This window comes from Sciurus vulgaris (assembly GCF_902686455.1).
Source record: "Sciurus vulgaris genome assembly, chromosome: 7".
NCBI classification, from domain to species: Eukaryota; Metazoa; Chordata; class Mammalia; order Rodentia; family Sciuridae; genus Sciurus; species Sciurus vulgaris.
In genome coordinates this window covers 16712894-16733411 of record NC_136467.1, presented here as the reverse complement: position 1 = coordinate 16733411, position 20518 = coordinate 16712894, and the positions used below count along the sequence as shown (strand labels likewise).

The window sequence follows — 20518 nt, the reverse complement described above, 5'->3', positions numbered from 1 at the left end:
AGGAATCTCCATACTGCTTTCCAGAGTGGTGGCAATTTGCAACTCCATCAGCAATGTAAAAGTGTGCCTTTCCCCCAACATCCACACCAATACTTATTGCTTGTGTTCTTGATAATAGCTATTCTAATTGGAGTGAAATGAAATTTTAGGGCGGTTTTAATTTGCATTTCTCTAATTACTAGAGATGTTGAACACTTTTTCATATATTTGTTGATGACCTGTATATCTTCTTCTATGAAGTGTCTGCCCAGTTCTTTAGCCCATTTATTGATTGGGTTCTTTATAGTTTTGGTGTAAAGTTTTTTAAGTTCTTTATAAATTTTGGAGATTAGGACTTTGTCTGAGGTGTGTGTGGAAAAGATTTTCTCCCACTCTGTAGGATCTCTTTTCACATGATTGTTTCCTTTGCTGAGAAAAAGCATTTAGTTTGAATCTATCCCACTTATTGATTCTTGCTTTTATTTCTTGCACTATGGGAGTCTTGTTAAGGAAGTCTGGTCCCAAGCTGACATCATGGAGATTCGGGCCTACTCTTTCTTCTATTTGGTGAAGGGCCTCAGGTCTAATTCCTAGAACCTTGATCCATTTAGAGTTGAGTTTTGTGCAGGGTGAGAGATAGGAGTTTAATTTCATTTTGCTGCATATGGACTTCCAGTTTTGCCAGCACCTTTTGTTGAACAGGCTATCTTTTCACCATTGTATATTTTGGCCCCTTTGTTTAGTATTTATGTGGGTTTGTCTCTGTGTCTTCTATCCTATACCATTGGTCTACCTGTCTATTTTGGTGCCAATACCCTGCCAGTTTTGTTACTATTGCTCTATAAGAGAGTTTGAGGTCTGCTTCACTCTTTCTGTACAGGATTGTTTTGGTCATTCTGGGTCTTTGGTTCTTCCAGATGAATTTCATGATTGCTTTCTCTATTTCTAGGAGAACTGTCATTGGGATTTTAATTTAAATTGCATTAATCTGTATAGCACCTTTGGAAGTATGGCCATTTTGATAATATTAATTCTGCCTATACAAGAACATGGGAGATCTTTCCATCTTCTAAGGTCTTCTTCAATTTCTCTCTTTAATGTTCTGTAGTTTTCATTGTAGAGATCTTTCACCTCTTTGATTAGATTAATTCCCAAGTATTATTTTTTGAGGCTTTTGTGAATGGAGTTGTTTTCCTCATTTCCCTTTCAGATGTTTCATCACTTATGAATAAAAATGCTTTAGATTTATGTGTGTTGATTTTATATCCTGCTATTTTGTTGAATTCATTTATGAGGTCTAGAAGTTTTCTAGTGGAGTTTTTTGGATCCTCTAAATATAGAATCATGTCATCAGCAAATAGTGGCAGCTTGAGTTCTTCTTTTCCTATTCATATTCCTTTAATTTCTTTGGTCTGTGTAATTGCTCTGGCTAGAGTTTCGAGGACAATGTTGAATAGAAGTGGTGAAAGAGTACATCCCTGTCTTGTTCCCATTTTTAAAGGGAATGGTTTCAGTTTTTCTCCGTTAAGAATGATGTTGGCCTTGGGCCTAGCATAGATAGCCTTTACAATGGTGAGGTAAGTTCCTACTATCCCTATTTTCTCTAGTGTTTTTAGCATGAAGAGGTGTTATATTTTGTCAAACACTTTCTCTGCATCAATTGAAATTATCATATGATACTTAACCTTAAGTCTATTGATGTGATGAATTACATTTATTGATTTCTAGATGTTGAACCAACCTTGAATCCCTGGGATGCACCCCAATTGATCACGGTGCACTGTCTTCCTGTTTTTGTATGCAATTTGCTAGAATTTTGTTAAGGATTTTTGCATCTATATTCATCAGAGATTTCAGTCTAAAATTGTCTTTCCTCAACACAGTTATTGTCTGGTTTGGGTATCAGGATGATATAGCTTCATAGAATGAATTTGAAAGTGTTTCCTCCTTTTCTATTTCCTGGAATACTTTGAGGAGTATTGGAATGTAGAACTCGGCTGAGAATCCATCTGGTCCCGAACTTTTCTTGGATGGTAGGCTTTTGATGGCTTCTTCTAATTCATTGCTTGAAATTCATCTGTTTAAATTGTGTATGTCCTCCTGGTTCAGTTTGGGAGGATCATATGTCTCTAGAAATTTGTTGATATCTTCAATATTTTCTATCTTGTTGGAGTATAGATTTTCAAAGTAGCTTCTCATTGTGTTACGTATTTCAGTGGTGATATTTCCTTTTTCATCATGAATTTTAGTAATTTGAGTTTTCTCTCTCCTTCTCTTTGTTAGAGAGGCTAAGGGTTTGTCTATTTTGTGTATTTCTCAAAGAACCTACTTTTTGTTTTGTCAATGTTTTGAATTGTTTCTTTTGTTTCAATTTCATTGATTTCAGTTCTGATTTTAATTATTTTCTGTCTTCTACTACTTTTGGTGTTGTTCTGTTCCTCTTTTTCTAGGACTTTGAGATGTAATGTTAGGTCATTTAGTTGTTGACGTTTTATTCTTTTCTTGAATGCGCTCCATGCAATGAATTTTCCTCTCAATACTGCTTTCATAGTGCCCCAGAGATTTTGATATGTTGTATCATCATTCTCATTTACCTCTAAAATTTTTTATCTCCTCCCTGATGTTTTCCATCATCTATATTTCATTCAATAGCATATTATTTAGTCTCCAGGTGTTGGAGTAGTCTCTGTTTTTTTAATTTTGTCATTGATTTGTAATTTCATTCCATTATGATCTGATAGAATACAAGGTGGTATCTCTATCTTCTTGTATTTGCCAAGAGTAGCTTTGTGGCATAACATATGGTCTATTTTAGAGAAGGATCCATGTGGTGCTGAGACGAAAGTGTATTTGCCGGTTGATGGTGGAATATTCTATATATGTCTGTTAAATCTGTTATTGAGTTCTATGGTTTCTTTGTTTAGTATTTATTTGGAAGATCTATCCAGTGGTGACAGCAGTGTGTTAAAGTCACCCAGAATTATTGTGTTGTGAGCTGTTTGATTCCTGGAATTGAGAAGAATTTATTTGATGTACATGGATGAACCATTGTTTGGGGCATAAATATTTACAATCATTATATCTTCCTAACTTATGGTTCCCTTAAGCAGTATGAAATGTCCTTTTTTTATCCCTCTGACTAACTTTGGCTTGAAATCCACTTTATCCGAAATAAGCATGGAAACTCCTGCCGCATCTATTTCCTACCACTCCAACACTTGACATGGTTCTGTTGGAGTAGAGTATACAACACTTGACACGGTTCTGTTGAAAGATCATCCTCCCTCTTGGGGGCCATAGCCGTGGCATGTCTCCATGTGCAGTTGCTTTTAATACTAATAATCAATATATCCTTAGATTCAGATTATAGAGAATACTGGGGAGATTTCATGGTGCTGGGACACAAAATAACATATGATAAAGTTTAACATTAATACTTAGATGAAATCATAAATAAGCAATTATGATTTGCTCAAATTTGTAAGGAGCCTGTGATATCTTTGAGTATACAAATTTTCTAAAAGCTATATATAGGTATATGAGAGTGTATTCCTCTGAAATTTGATGTGGTGTTTGGTCTTCATTGCTTTCTTGGGGTTTATGATTAAGTTTAAGGATATTTTCCCCACTTAATAAAAAATAAATAGGTTAATCATAAGTACAATTTGTATTCTTCCTATGTTTAGTTCTTTAAAGATCAAAATAGAGTTTTAGTCTGCCATTGAGTACATGAAATAGAATAAATATTAACTCTAAGCTGATTCCTCTATTCTCTGTTAGTAATAACAAAACTTTTCACTGTTAACAAGTAACATTAGAGTTCTTGGAAAGGGTGACTTCTATAGAAAGTTAATGACGTACTAAATGGAGCAAGGTGCCCTCTACCTTGCTGGGAACTTTTTTTTTTTTTTTAATTTAAGCTATCATACAGGAAGAACATGTTTCTTGAATAAGATCATTAATTATACTCCTGAGGATGTTTTAATTAACATTTCATTGTATTAACTATGAAATGATGTAATCAATACCAAAGAAAAAACATACAAAAAGATTCTGTGAACAATATTCAGATTCAGCCTCAGAACACTTGGTGTCTCTCTGTGCTGTTTCTCCACCGTGCCGACACCTCCCATCCACATAGACCCCCGACTGCTGCTAGGGCTGGACCCCGGCAAACCCTCACTTTTTTTCTGAGTCCATATGCATGGTAGGTTTTTTCCCATCCTTTCATCTTTAGTCTGTCTGTATCTTTTTCTATGACATGAGTATCTTGAAGGCAGTATATTGTTGGGTCTTTCTTGTTAATCCAATCTGCCAGTCTTTGTCTTTTGATTGATGAGTTTAGGGTTATTCAGGGTTATTAGCATTCAGGGTTATTACTGAGATATTATTTGTATTGCCAATCATTTGGGCTTATTTTTGGTGTTTAACTTGTTTTCTCCTTTGATTGGTTTCTCCTTTAAGGTAGTTCCTCCCTTTGCTGACCTAGATTGTTTTTCATTTCCTCCTCATGGAATATTTTGCTAAAAATATTCTGTAGCACAGGCTTTCTATTTGTAAATTCTTTTAGCTTTTGTTTATCATGGAAGGATTTTTATTTCATCTTCAAATCTGAAGGTTAGTTTTGCTGGGGTATAAGATTCTTGGTTGGCATCCATGTTCTTTCAGAGCTTAAAAAATGCTGTTCCAGGACCTTCTAGCTCTTAGGATCTGGGCTGAGAAATCTACTGATACCTGTATTGCTTTCCCCCTATATGTAATCTGATGCTTTTCTCTCGTGACCTTCAAAATCCTATCTTTATTTTGTATGTTAGGCATTTTCATTATAATGTGCCTTGGTGTGGGTCTGCTGTGATTTTGTGCATTTGGTGTTCTGTAAGCCTCTTGCATTTAATTTTCCATTTCATTCTTCAGGTTTGGGAAATTTTCTGATATTTTTTCATTAAGTAGGTTGTTCATTCCTTTGGTTTGTATCTCTGTGCCTTCCTCAATCCTGATAATTCTTAAATTTGGTGTTTTCATGATATCACATAGTTCTTGGAGGATCTGTCGCCGCCCATGGCGACTATTGCGTGGGTATTTATTGGAGGTGGACTGAAAATAAACTACTTTTCCTATATTCACTAATTTATAGAGGAAGAGAGATTTTGAGAAGAAGAGAGACTTTGCTTAGAGGAAGAGAAACTTTGCTTATCAGGAAGAGAGATTTTGCTTAGAGGAAGAGAAACTTTGCTTAGAGGAAGAGAAACTTTGAGAGAAAGAAAGGCTTTGCTTATAGAGAAAGTTTTAGAGAAAGAGAGGCTTGCTATGCTTATCACAGATCTATTTCTTCTTAGAGTTCTGCTGCTTCTCTCTGCTAGCTACTGCCTTCTCTCTCTGCTTCTTCTTACTGCTAGCTGCTTCTGCTTACTGCTGCTTTTCTCTTTGCTAGCTGCTGCTTTTCTGCTGCTAATTGCCTTCCGCCTATTGCCCACTTATATTCCCACCAGGAGGCAGAGGGCGGGGCCACGCCAGTTGAGATCAGGCGAGGAGCCAGCTGCCCTATCACGGCAAAGGTCAAAATGAGCAGGCATGAGCGGGAGCACTCGGGAACACCTGTGCACGCTTTGTGTGCATGGACTTAATTGAATACGGCCAATGATAAATCACCTGGGTGTGTTAATCAACCTCCTCACTGCTGATGTGATCAAAACAACCTCCAGCTGGCTGCCAGGCACCATCCCAGCGCAGCCCACATGGCACAGCCCCCAACAGGATCCATTCATGATTTTCTGCCATCTTCTCTGTTTGGTCAATTTTATTTTCAAGATTAAATATTTTGTCTTCATAGTCTAGGGTTTTGTCTTCCAAGTGATCTAGTCTATTGGTGATGCTTTCCATTGAGTTTTCTTATTTGGTTTATTGTTTCCTTCATTTCAAGGATTTGTTTATTTGTTTTTTTGAGAATCTATCTCTTTGTGGAAATGAACTTTTGCTTTGTGCAGTTGCTCTTTCAACTGCTTATTGGACTGATCATTCATTACCTGCATTTGCTCCCTTATCTCATCCTTTGCTTCATGAATCATTTTAATTATGTATATTCTGAACTCCTTTTCTGACATTTCTTCTATCATGCTGTCACTGGATTATATTAATATAGAATCTGGGTTTGTTTGGATCATTTTTTCCCCTTGTTTTTTCATGTTGTTCATGTATCTTTCCCTCTAGCCGTGCAGATTTGGGGTATATATAAGATGTTTCATTTACTTTTACTTTTCTCACATTAGTTATCAGTGACAGTCTGTGATTAGCAGTACATGAAAATTACTTTCAGGTCCAGAAAAAGCTTTCTGAATTTTCAGCAATGTCTCTGTGGTCAAATTGTTTCCATCTTCATTGGGGAACTTCTGGTTGAACTGCTACTATGTGTGTGTGTGAATTGGAAAGGGTGCACTTACACCACATGGCGTTACTAGAGGGGTTTCAAGGAGGTCCTAAGACAGGGAGACCTCTACTTGGAACCACCCAGGTTCTTGACATCTTGTCTTGGTTAGTTATCCAGGAGGAAGACTGAGACACCAGCTCTGATAAGTCTAACTATATGCTGCCTTCCTGCTTTTTAAACCTTTGCTTCTTTTCTTTAACTTAGCTCTCTGTCTCTCTCTCTTGGGAATTGAGAGTCACAGAGGATGGATAAATCTCAGTCCACCAAACAGATCAGAGGCTGATCAAAATGACTGTTGTCTCAGTTTTTGGCACTGAGCCAAGGAGCTGTATGTCCTGTGCCAAGCAGGCATTTCTAAATGCCATTCCACCACCTCTACTTTATTTTTGGCCCCTCCACAGACCAATCTGTCCTTTTCAGTCATTAGTTATTTTCAAACACCCTCAGACTTACCTTGCTACATAGCTCAGATTCCCATATCTACTTTCATGTCCTCCTGGGTCACTTTGTGGGAAGAACCAGTAGGTAAGTTAATAACTTTTTTTTTCTTTCTTTATTGCTCTCAGAGAAAATGTCCCTCGTATCTCTGCTCATACCATAACCTTCTTATTGGTTTGGGTTGACTGCCGGTGCAACGGCTCCATCTTTGGGAGAACCCTAGCATTGTTCTAATGTGTGCTATTCCAAAGTCATTAAGTTTTAAGGAGACATTGTCTCATGGCATGATTCCCAGTTGGTCTTGGGACAAAACCTCTGCTCTCAACAAGCCTTTTTCTACGGGGTTCTGACTATGCCTAGCACAGCTGGGGCTCTATAGCTACGTGGAGACGTTCACTGTCAAGGTTACCAACTACTGAAGGATGAGTGGCGAAGTCTCCAGTTATTGTTCATTTATTCGTTTCCTTTTTCGGTTTTAGTTTAACATATACTGACTGTAATATAAAGCCAATTCTCTGCCTCCCAACCACTTGTCAATCTGCGCTCTGCCCACCTCTTACGTTAGAGGAATTTCCGGCTTATGCTACTGCCATTTTCCTGCTTGCCATGTTACATCCCAACATGCTAAATAGCTATTGGTTCATCAGTCAGCTTGCAAGTACTCTCCTCCGCTATTGGTTCCTTCCAGCCCAGGAGATTGCAATATCTGGGAGAAGTGCACACGCCATCTTTCTCTTTTTCCTTTCTTTTCACTCTGGAGTGGACGTGTTAGTCGTCAGCATAATAAAGTCTCTTGCGTGAGGCCTCGTGTCTGCGGTGCATTTTTCTGGGAGCTATTGGCGAGCAAGAGGAGCGTGCAGCGGCTAATTGCTGCGGCTCCCAAGCTGCCTTACACTGACACTTCATTTCTAGGTTTGGGTTAGGGCAGCCACCTCTTCTACTCTCTGCCGAGGGTGAAACAATTCGGGTGAGCTGCCTCTCCTTGAAGGAGCTTTTTCTTTGGAATTCTGTTCTCCTGGCTGCCTGGTGACCTCGGTTTGCAGGTCCAAGACAAATTATGGCTCTGGGTAATACTGCTTTTAATTCTTGCTGAAGGGCTAACTTTCTTTCCTAGTTCTTCCTACATTTTAAGTGAGAGCAACTCTTTCTTGTTACTCTAAAGAAGAAGCTTACTAGGAGATGTACAATGACACGCGGCCCACATTAATTTGTTAGCACAGGGAGGAGCATAAATGCCCGGATCTGCGGCATGTGCCCGCCTTCCGGTTCGCCTTCCGGCTCTCTTTCTGCAGCCCTTCCGGTTGGCTTCCCCGATCGCCTTCAGGTTCGCATCCCCGAGTGCCTTCGGGTTGGTTGTGCTGAACGCCTTCCGGTTCTCTATCTGGAGCACCTTCCGGTTCTCTTTCAGCAGTGCCTTTGGTCGCTCCAGGTGGGAAGTGCTGCGCCGCCACTGTCCCGCCACACTGAAGCGCCCCTCGCAGTCTCTGGTCTTCTCGAGCAAGGCAACCCAGGCTGAGGTGTCTGGTGTCAGAGATAAAATCACCACACGCGGCTGGGGCTGTAACTCAGTGGCACAGCGCTTGCCTGGCATGTGTGAGGCACTGGGTTCGATCCTTAGCACCACATAAAGATGGAGAAATAAAATAGGGGCATGCCGACCAGCTACAGCTACAAACAAGAAAACCATATCCATGTACAGTAAAAAGACCAAGACTGCCAAGAGACCCATAGGGTTCAGCATCAAATGTGGTTGCCATGTTCGACCATTCACAGATTCAGGAGTTCCAAGAGGACTTCAGCATGATTGATGAGAGTAGAAGTGGTTTCATGGGCAAAGAAGACGGCATATATACTTCCCTCTAGGGAAGAATCCTACTGATGCCTACTTAAATGCCACGGTGAATGAGGCTCTGTGGTCCATGTTCAGTGAAAAATTAAGTGACACAGACCCTGAAAATGTCATCATAAATACTTTTGCTTGCTTTGATGAAAAGCAATAGGTATCATTCAGAAGGATTATCCAAGAGCTGCTGATGGTGATGGGAGGCGGGTATACAGATGAGGAAGTAGATGAACTGTACCGAGAAGTCTCTTGATGAAAAAGGGAATTTCAGTTACACTGGATTTGTGTGCATCCTTAGATATTGATCAAAAGACAAAGATGATCAAAAGATGTTTAGCTGAAACCTTCTAATTACATTGTTTACTCTTTCTCAGACACTCCTTCATAGAACCCGTTGCTTGCAACTTCACACCTTCCCTTTAAAAAATAAAGTTTTATTCCAGACCTTTTGCCATTTATATAATCTACCTGGAAATGGTGATTAGGTTGTAAGTTGTTTTGAGAATGTGACTAAAAATCAACAAACGTGAAAGCCCAGGAAAATATGTCTGTATTTCTGGTTTTGCTGAATTTTTACATAATGAGAGCACTATTTTGAAATAAAGATTACACTGATTTGAAAAGAAAAAGAGCTTTGAGGCATCATGTTGATTGACATTAGAATCAGACCTTTTTACCATATGACGCTTATAGAGTTTCTTTTTTTATTTGTATCTATTTATTTTTATTGTAAACAAATGGGATACATGTTGTTTCTGTTTGTACATGAAATAAAGGCATACCATTTGTGTAATCATACATCTATATAGGGTAATGGTGTTTGATTCATTCTGTTATTTTTCCTCCCCCCACACCTCCCACCCCTCTTTTCCCTCTATACAGTCCCTCCTTCCTCAATTCTTGCCCCCCTCTCCCCCCGTTATGTGTCATCATCTGCTTATCAGCGAGATCCTTCGTCCTTTGGTTTTTTGAGATTGACTTATCTAACTTAGCATGATATTCTCCAATTTCATCCATTTGCCTACAAATGCCATAATTTTATTTTCTTTATAGCTAAGTAATATTCCATTGTATATATATACCACAGTTTCTTTATCCATTCATCAATTGAAGGACATCTAGGTTGGTTCCACAGTCTGGCTACTGTGAATTGAGCAGCTATGAACATTGATGTGGCTGTATCACTGTAGTATGCTGATTTTAAGTCCTTTGGGTATAGGCCAAGGAGTGGGATAGCTGGGTCAAATGGTGGTTCCATTCCAAGCTTTCTGAGGAATCTCCACACTGCTTTCCAGAGTGGCTGCACTAATTTGCAACCCCACCAGCAATGTATGAGCGTACCTTTTTCCCCACATCCTCACCAACACGTATTGTTGCTTGTATTCTTGATACTCGCCATTCTAATTGGGGTGAGATGGAATCTTAGTGTAGTTTTGATTTGCATTTCTCTTATTACTAGAGATGGTGAACATTTTTTCATATATCTGTTGATTGCTTGTACATCTTCTTCTGTGAAGTGCCTGTTCATTTCCTTAATCCATTTGTTGATTGGATTATTTGTATTCTTGGTGTAGAGTTTTTTGAGTTCTTTATATGGTTCTGGAAATTAGTGCTCTATCTTAAGTATGAGTGGCAAAGATTTTCTCTCACTCTGTAGGCGCTCTCGTCACATTGCTGATAGTTTCCTTTGCTGAGAGAAAGCTTTTTAGTTTGAATCTATCCCAGTTATTGATTCTTGCTTTTATTTCTTGTGCTATGGGAGTCCTGTCAAGGAAGTCTCATCCTAAGCTGACATGTTGAAGATTTGGACCTACTTTTTCTTCTATAAGATGCAGGGTCTCTGGTCTGATCCTGAGGTCCTTGATCCATTTTGAGTTGATTTTTGTGCAGGGTGAGAGATAGGGGTTTAGTTTCATTCTGTTGCATATGGATTTCCAGTTTTCCCAGCACCATTTGTTGAAGAGGCTATCTTTTCTCCATTGCATATTTTTGGCACCTTTGTCTAATATTAGAAAATTGTATTTATTTGGGTTTGTGTCCGTGTCCTCTATTCTGTACCATTGATCTACCTGCCTATTTTGGTGCCAACACCATGCCATTTTTGTTACTATAGCTTTGTAGTATAGTTGAAGTTCTGGTATTGCAATACCCCTGTTTCATTCTTCCTGCTAAGGATTGCTTTTGCTATTCTGAATAAGAATAAGAATATTTCTTATTCTTCCAGATGAATTTGATGATTGCTTGCTCTATTTCTGTAAGGTACATCATTGGGATTTTAATTGGAATTGCATTGAATTTGTATAGCACTTTAGGTAGTATGGCCATTTTGACAATATTTGTCACTGGCTCTTTGCAGTTCCAAAATCCGTGGATATTTGTCACCGCTTGCAGCAATAACTTGCACGGGTCTTATGGGTGGTGGACTGGAAACTGAGGCACTTTTATCTTTCTCTTTAGTGCACTGCTTTCTTGTTTGTTCATAGAGGATAGAGGAAATGAGGCTTACTTGCTTTGAGAGGAGAGAGAGAGAGACTTTGCTTAAGAGAGAGAAACCTTGAGAGAAGGACAGGCTTTGCTTAGAGGAAGAGAGACTTGCTACGCCTCACTTAAGTTCTGCTGCTTCCTGGTGCATCCTGAATCCCGCGAACCAAGGGTGTGTCTACCTAAGGTGTCCTAGTGATGCGTCTCAGTTCTCTGTTCTGCGATCTGCCTTCCGCTGCTGCCCCTACTTGCTGCTGCCGCGGGTGTGTCCCTACTAGCTACTGCCGCATGTTTTTCCCTCTGGCTGCTGCCACACGTCTAGCTGCTTTTTTGCTAATGGCTGCTGCGCGTGTGTTTCCTTTCTTCTGACTGCCGTTTGTGTCTGTCTCGCTCCGCCTACACTTATATCACCTCCAGGAGGCAGAGAGCAGGGCCACACCTCTTACGCAAAGATTAGGCGAGTTGCTCCGAGCAGGCAATTAGTGCTCGAGAACACATGCGCATACATTGTGTGTGTGGACGAGAAAATCACCTGAGTGTGCTTATGTCAATTAACCTCCTCGCTGCCGATGTGATCAGGCGCCATCCCGGTGCCGCCAACACGGCACAGCCCCCAACAAATATTAATTCAACCTCTGATGGAGGAAGAACAACCCACAGCTAGCTCAGCACATTTATTATATAGGTTTTGTCATCAAAAAGTTATTTGTGAGAAAGTTTCAGCAAAGCAGACAGACTTGAAGGTCATAATGAAACTTTCGAGACACCAAGGTTTGGCCATGACCAGCGCAGCCAAATTTGTGGTTCCAGTGAGGAGAAATGGGGGATGAGAAAATAAAGACTCACACACATAGATTGTGAAGATAAGTAACTGTGATCAGGTGGAGTGCTGCTCTCTGATGGATAAGCAGATGTAAAGAGCAATCTTAGAAACATCTATGCAGCTTTCCACAGTTGCAATCCACAGGTGCAATGTGCAATGTTAGGCTTTGTGTAATGCTCAAGAAGGTCCAGTGTTTGGGCTGGGGCTGTAGCTTCAGTGACAGAGCACTTGCCTAGCATGTGTGAGGCACTGGGTTCTATTCTCAGCACCAAAATAAAAATAAATAAATAAACAAAATAAAAGTTAAAAAAAAAAAAAAAGGAAGGTCCGTTGTTTAAAGTTACTGTTAAGTGGGCAGGCTCAGAAGAAGCAGAGCTGGTGAAACATTGTGGTTGTCCAGCATGAGAATTTCTCTATCCCCAGGAGCTGTGTGCCTGAGAACAGATGGAAGCTGATCCTACTCTTGTGCAGAGCCTCCTTGTGTAAGGCATTACCATAGCAGCTAGGCATCCTGTGCCCTCGCACAGAAACATCCCAGGCACTGGGTGTGCCACAGTCATGAGGTCATCAGAGACTTGAAATCTCAGTCACTGCTGTCCCATTCTCTGTCACCACTCTCCACAGAGGTTATCTTGTTATGCCCAGAATTCTCTATCCCCAGGAGTTGTTACCTGAGCTCAAGGTCCCAAATGATACTCTCTCTTCTTTCCTATGGAGCTTCCTCTGGCTTGGCATCACCATATCAATGGGGCCACCTTGACCTGAATGTTTGCACAGGAAACTCCCAGAACAAGCACAGTCATAAGGCAATCAGAAACCATGGTTCCCAGGGGCTGGGGCTATAACTCAACTGTAGAGCACTTGCCTAGCACCTGTGAGGCACTGGGTTCTATCCTCAGCACCACAAATAAAAAAATAAACTACTATGTTCATTTGTAACTAAAAAAAGTTAAAAAAAAAAAAAAAAAGAAAGAAACCATGGTTCAAGTCACCACTCTCTACACTCGGGTCTTTCTGTACTCAATCTGTCCATTGTGTTTCTCTGCATTATCCTTCCCTCTGTGCTGAACCAGTGCTGCTTCTGCTGCTGCCACACTGGCTTGGCTTCAGTGTACTCTTTCCTCTTTGTTTTACGTACCTAAATTTCTGAGTCTCTAAGACACTCATTGTCCAATATTGAGTTTCAGTGAAATCCCTTTATCCACACTGCAGAGAAGCATTGCTCCCCCTGCTTGAATCCCAAGTCCCTGAGTGACTAGGAATGCAGCCTTCCTTTAAATTGCCATCTTGACCCCCCACCAATATTTTGACTTCTTAAAAAAATTTTTTTTTAGTTGTAGATGGACACAATACCTTTATTTTATTTACTTACTATTATGTGGTGCTGAGGATTGAACCCATTGCCTCACATGAGGTAGGCAAGTGCTGTACCACTGAGCTACAACCCCAGCCCCTTGACTTTTATTACTAAAGATTAGTTTTATTGGTTTTAAAAATGTACATAAATTGCATCATAAAGTATCTATTTTTTGTGTCTGGTGTTTTCCTCTTATTTATGAAAATTGAATCTAAGATAGTCATAGATCCTATCTATGGGAGTCATGCATGTTTTCTATAGGATGACTGTTTTGGCTACAAACATATCACACTTTATCCTTTCTACTGTGCCAGGTATCACAAGGACATGTTAATATATTCACATGTCACTTCACTCTGTGGCCTTAATCCTTTGTGTCATGACATCTACTGAGTTAGCACAGTTGATTTGTGGTTTATGCACATCAGTAAAATTTGCATACAAAAATAAGTGTGAACACTTAAGTAAACCTTATTAAAAATAAATATCCTTCTAATTAATCTTCCTCTATAAATAAGGAAAATGTCCACAGCCTCTCCAATTCCACCCAACATGGAGGAAAGGTTGTTGGCAGAGTAAAGTCTGGTAGCAAGACTGTCATCAAAGTTCGCTTCTTGCCATCAAGGTTTGGTCTGATGATGTTGCCTTCTCATGGTCCACAGAAGAAATAGTAGGTAATGGAACGGCTTCTACAAGGTTAAGGAAAATTGTTAACCTATGTCATGTTATCCTTAGAGAGCAAATAACTTTTCAATCAAAGACCTGGAGACAACACCTGAACCAGGTTTTCCAGATCTTAGACACTGCCTCAACTCAGGAGGAGACTCCTGTTTTCTCTCCCCTCTCAACTGCACGATTATGCTCCCTACAATGGCCTCCTCTACTCCAGCAACAGAGTCATTCCAGACTTACTGTGGAGTCAGGGCTGTACTCAAGACTAAGAAAGGGCTTCATATCTGTGGAGAGATAGATCAGTGGCCAGGGGTTTGGGTGACACTTGTGGGACACGTCTCCCAAGTCTCTACCAGACTAAGACAACACCCCCCCAAAGATCAGAGAACAGCCTATTCCTCACCTTCCATGGTGTTGGTTCTTTTCCTATAGGATAACAATCATTAGGCCAATGATGAACAATAAGCTGATCACTGAAATAGAAGGGGTACGTGGAGACTGGTTGGTAACTGGTACTGTTGATGTTGATGCTAAAACAAACAGAAGAGCAAAATCCCTGTTAAACTTAAAAATATCTGTTCTTCAGCACCCGTTTTCCCCATGCAGCCCATGGGACTCATACATTTACTGACTCATTATAGGACAACTATTCTACCAAGTCCTGGGGATACAGAGATGAATAGAGGTTGTGCCATGTCCTTATGGATCTCACATTACTACTGAAGGAGACAGTGACTGTCCATTCAATTTGGCATATTTACTATAGTTCGGACATTTTGGAGGTTGACACAACTGGCGGTGCCGGTGCTTAATTTTGTCTGGGGAAGGTAGTGAAGGCTTCATCAGAAGTAACACTGGAGCTGGTTGAAGGGCAATTGTAACATAGGAAGAGAAAGTCTGAAAGTTTGAAGAAATGTATATAGACTTGGGAACTAGTTAGCAGACCATTAATGACTGGATCATTGTTTAATGGCGAAGTAGGACTTCTATATAATGAAGAAAACTTGGGAGGTGAGATGAGAAAGAAAGGCTGGTGATAAATCCATATGGCTATCACTGACTGACCAGACAGGAAACCCATCAAGAAATCCATCAGTCATTCAGCCCATCAAATTTTCCAATACACATACATGCTAATACCCCACACAGAAGTCATCAGACCTTCAAGGAGAACTCCCACGTCCTTCCCACCCTGCTGAGTTACATCAGGGTAACTCAGCTACTGACCTGGCATTTCCTTCCAGCGCTCTAAGAATTCTGTGAGCCAGTGATGGCAATCTCCCATGGAGATCTTTCTGAAATAGTTTACCAGTTCCTTGTCATTCTCCCACTTCTCCTTGAGCCCTCTGGCTCTAGGATTGATCACTATCCACTTCATGTTCATCACATTAAAGCAGAGAGATGGCTGTCCATCAATGCTGAAATTCCAGAATGAACCAAGATGATTTTTTCCTTTGAGCTGACAAAACATCTTGGCCTGCAAGATGAGATGACCTGCAATCCACACACAAAATCATCATCTTCCACTCTCTTTTAAAAAAAAATATTTTTCAATTGTTTTTATAACTTTGTTTTATTTATTCATTTACTTTATATGGTGCTGAGGATTGAACCCAGTGCTTCACACGTGCTAGGCAAGTACTCTACCACTGAGCTGCAACCCCAGCCCAATCAGCTTCCACTCTTGATAGATCCATCACCTCCCAATATGTGGAGTGTTTGCACATTTAGAGGCCTGTATTCTTTTCTCCTGGACTTGCCCTTTCTTGCCAGTTAGGCCCACATCCTTCTAAGGCTGGGCCAATATTCAGCTCTTTTACACAAATATATCCAAAGCCTCCTCCATATGTGAACTCTGCCCCTTCCTTTCTCTTGCTGTCTCTGTCTCTTCACCCCATTTCATACTTACGCCTGGTCTTGTTTTTTTCCAGGTCCATGTCGAGCAGGATCTTCCTGAGATCTTGTCCCACTTCTTTCAGCATTTGGGTCAACTCTGTCCATGTTTTGGTGGTATTTACCTCCTTTCCCAAGTGACCCAAAGGTTTGATCTTGTTGCTCTCACTGTCATACTGAAGGAAAGATGTCTTATCTACTGAGCCCTGCACTTCACACCAGGGCTTTCCAGGTCTGGACTGAGATTTGACAGTGAAGTTGAGGCAAAGAGAATGGATATCTGTGAGAGAAATGTGCAAGTGAGGTCCAGGACAGGGAGAAGAGGGGCATGAGTTCCCATACTTCTGTGACTCCTAGAGTCCCTCTGAAGGGCTAGGCTGGCAGAGGAAGGAGTCTTCATCCTAGACTCCCTCAATCTTCAAGATCCTTATTTTGGTGCCACCTTTAACTGGGGTTGGTAGGATGCTCTCATGGACCCCTTACTGTCACAGTGTTACCAGTAGGATTAATCCGATAAACAGTTTTAGTGACCTCTACCAAGTTCTGGGTACAAAAAAATATAAAAAGGTGTCTGTCTTCCTGAAACTTAAAACCTAGCTGAACAGACAGTATTTCCAATAGAGAGGAAAAGGAGGCATCACAGATCAAATTCATCATGGGTCTGGGTGTTCGAGAAAGTCTTCACGGAGTAGATGTGGAAACTTGGCAGCAGAGGGGGAGCTACCACACAGAAGCACAGAACCTAGTCTGGTGTTTTAGTATGAGGCCCCTATGGGCAGGTTATCAGATCCCAGGGAACCTCTCCAACAAAACCACACCCTTTCCCCATTCTTTAGAAGAGATATCCACTTGTCTATACCCAGCATGGAGTCCTAATCTCTCTTCCCTGTTCCCAAGCAGTTCTTGTTAACACTCATGGTCCAGAGTCTTCCAGGCTCCTACTAGCAGCAATAGTAGCAAAAGAAGATATGTAGTGAATATACTGGAGACATTCTGTTGAGAATAAATCACAGGGAAACAGGTAAGAAGTATCCAGGCATGTGCACATAGGCCTCTTCCCTGGTGGGTGTGGGTATGCTGAAAATCTAAAATTGGAGGACTGAGGACCAGTCTGTTGAAATTCAATGAAGAAAAATATTGTCAAAGGCATGTTTAGAAGGTTATGAAAAACAGAATTACTTATTAATAGCGTGCTCAAAAATAGAAAAGGAGATGTTAAAAAACAAAATTCATGGGCTGGGGTAATAGCTCAGCTGGTAGAGTGCTTGCCTCACAAGCACAAGGCCCTGAGTTCAATCCCCAGTACCACAAACAAACAAACAAACAAACAAAAAACAAAATTCACTGTGCATACACTATAGGGGGAAGCAGAGCTTGCTGGAGGTTATATGAACTCCTTCCTTCTACCCACTTCTCCCCCTTTCCCTGCCTCTTTTACCATCCACTTTCTTCCTAGGTCTATATTTTCTTCCCCATCTCATCACATCTAAACTTATCAAACTCTTTCCTCTCAATGACTAAGATCCACTTGCATTAAATGCACAACTAAAGATTCAATCAATACAGACATGAGCCCCAGAATTATTTTTTTTTGGTTGAGAAATAGAGGCTGACAAAGATGATCACTTTAAGGTGGATAATGATAATAATGAACACAAGTAAATGGTCATTTTAGGGACTGGTACAAAGGATGAACTGCACCTTGCTGAAGTAGAGGCAATGAATTATGAAGGGAGTCTCACTAAAGCAATACTGACAGTTTTGAAAAATTGTCTGTTCAGTAAATAATTTCCCTTGGGATCTTGAAAATTACACCACCTATGGTCTTGGATATGAAGTGTGGTTCCTGGCCTGGGCATACAGTGGATAGCAATTAGTGGCTATGGAGGAAGATCCCAGGTCAGAAGCAGAGGATCTCAAGCTTTTCAGTGAATCTGGAAAGCAGTTGGACCCTGGAAGAAGTAGCAGGGTTCAATAGAAAGCAACAAAACTTACTGCTGTTGAAGATGATGATTTTTGTTGATGAGGAAAGTAAACAAAAAGCTCAAGTAAGGAACTGTCTAAGACCCTCCGGCTAAAAATGAACCAAAATGATGCCAGATTAGGGAACATGCAAAACCACTAATACCAAGATCAAGAGGTCAAGAATCCTCCAAAACACAGGAAAAAGCTCCTGAAACACAGAAGGACCTACTTCTGTTGAAGACATAAAAGCAAAAATGAAAGAAAGTACAGAAAAAAGTGCATCTCTTCCCAAAGTGGAAGCCAAGTTCTTCAATTATGTGGAGAGATGTTTCTGGATGATTGATCTGGAGGTTATTCAAGATCTCCAGCATCAGAACAGCTTACCAGTTTGTCAAAAAATTCTGTCTTTAATTTCTAGAGACATGACCTACACAAATTGAATCAGGAGGGCATGGAAAATTTGAACAGATCAAATTCAAGAATTAAATTGAAGACACCATCAAAATCCTACAAACAAAGAGAAGACCAGGACCAGAGGCCTCTCAGCTGACATTTACCAGAACTTCAAAGAACTTACATCAATACTCCTCAAATTAGTTCATGAAAAAGAAAAGAAGGGGACCCTTCCAAACTCATTCTATGAAGCTAGAATCACCTTGATACCAAAACTAAACAAAGACACATCAAGGAAAGAAAACTTCAGATCAGTATACCTGATGAACATAGATGCAAAATTTTTTAATAAAATACTTACAAGTAGCATAAAGAAACATATTAAAAAGTTTGTGCACCATGTTCAGGTAGGGTTCACCCCAGGGAATGCAAGTATATGGAATCAATACAACATATGGAATCAATAAACATAGTTCCTCGCATCAATAGACTTAAAGACAGAAATCACATGATCATCTCAATACGTGTAGAAAAAGCATTTGACAAAATAAAGCATCCATTCATGTTCAAAACACTAGAAAAATAGGAATAGTAGGAACATACCTCAACATTGTAAAAGCTATATATGCTAAACCTAAAGCCAACATCATTCTAAATGGAGAGAAAAAAAAAATGAAAGCATTCCTTCTAAAAAGTGGAACAAGATAGGAATGCCCTCTTTTACTACTCCTATTCAATATAGTTCTAGAGAGCAATTAAACAGAAGAGAAAAATTAAAGTAATATGGACAGGAAAAGGAGAGCTAAAACTATTCCTGTTTGCTGAGGATATGATTCTGTATTTAGAAGACCCAGAAAACTACCAAAAAGCTTTTAGAACTCACAAATGAATTCAGTAAAGTAACAGGATTTAACATGAACACCCATAACTTGATTGCATTCCTACATGCCAATGATGAATCAGCTGAAAGAGAAATTAGGAAAACTATCCCATTCACAATAACCTAAAATAAAAATACTTGGAAATCAATCTAACAAAAGAGGTGAAAGATATTTACAATGAGAACTATAGAATATTAAAGAAAGAAACTGAAGGAGACCTTAGAAGATGGAAAGATCTCCCACATTCTTTGATAGGCAGAATTAATGTTGTCAAAACAGCCATGTTACCATAAGTGCTATATAAATTTAATGCGGCAGCAGACAGACGCCAGACACAGAGCCCACCTATCCCCACTCCGCAGACAGATGCTGAAGCTGTGCCTGCCCAACCCCTGCTGCAGACACACGCTGGACACCGAGGACTGTGCAGACATTTTGAATTATTCCTGAGGGCGTGGCCACCATCACTGGAAGGGCGGCTCCCTTCCTGAGACACCTATAGCAGACTGGAGGCCCTTTGACAAGTACTTCTATTTACTCATTTACATCCTACACCCCTCCCCATTTGCTTTGGTCACCACTAGAAATACTGTAAATAATAATCAAACTCATCCTGTTTATTACAATAATGTTAAAGTCTTTTTTCTCTCTCTTCCTCTTTTTTTTAATTGTAAACAAATGGGATGCATGTTGTTTCTCTGTACATGGCGTAAAGGCATTCCATTTGTGTAATCATAAATTTACATAGGGTAATGTTGTTTGATTCATTCTGTTATTTTTTCCCTTCCCCCCACCTCTCCCACCCTTCTTTTCCCTCTATACAGTACTTCCTTCTTCCATTCTTGCCTCCCTCCCTAACCCTAACTCTAACCCTAACACTAACTAAAGTCTTTATAAGGGCTCTCTGGTTCAGGACTGCATTTTCTTTGTATTGGGTGCTGCTAATGTTGCTCTCCCCTTCAAAGGAGAGGTACTGGAAAACAGTGAGGTCACAATAAGCCTGCAGGGGGAAACTTTAGTACCTCTGATCTTCACTGCTAAAGGGGAATATACAGAAACAATATGAAAAACCAGGAGAAGAAAATGTCCCTAACAAACCAAGATGCTATTTTGATAGAATCCAATGACAGCATGGCAGTAGAAAAGTCAGAGAAAGAGTTTAGAATCTGCATAATTAAAATGATCCATGAAGCAAAAGACAAGATAAGAGAGCAAATGCAGGCAATGCACGATCGTTCCAGTAAACAGTTAAAAGAGCAAATTCAGGAAGCAAAAGACACTTCAATAAAAAGATAGAGATTCTGAAAAAAAAACAAACAAAAAACAGAAATACTTGAAATGAAAGAAACAATAAACCAAATTAAAAACT

General features: G+C 40.1%; 1 protein-coding gene across 1 annotated transcript in view; it reads right to left on the bottom strand.

Annotated features, from left to right (window-relative positions):
• RAET1E (retinoic acid early transcript 1E) overlaps positions 1-20518 on the bottom strand; it is a gene marked incomplete at its 3' end in the record, with an annotated part of 56482 nt that overhangs the window by 6069 nt on the left and 29895 nt on the right. Inside the window, exons 2-4 of the mRNA XM_079149246.1 lie at positions 15927-16190; positions 15245-15511; positions 8015-8362 (exon numbers count right to left, since the gene is read on the bottom strand). Coding sequence (XP_079005372.1) covers positions 8015-8362; positions 15245-15511; positions 15927-16190 — 879 coding nt within the window. The remainder of the gene's footprint in view (positions 1-8014; positions 8363-15244; positions 15512-15926; positions 16191-20518) is intronic.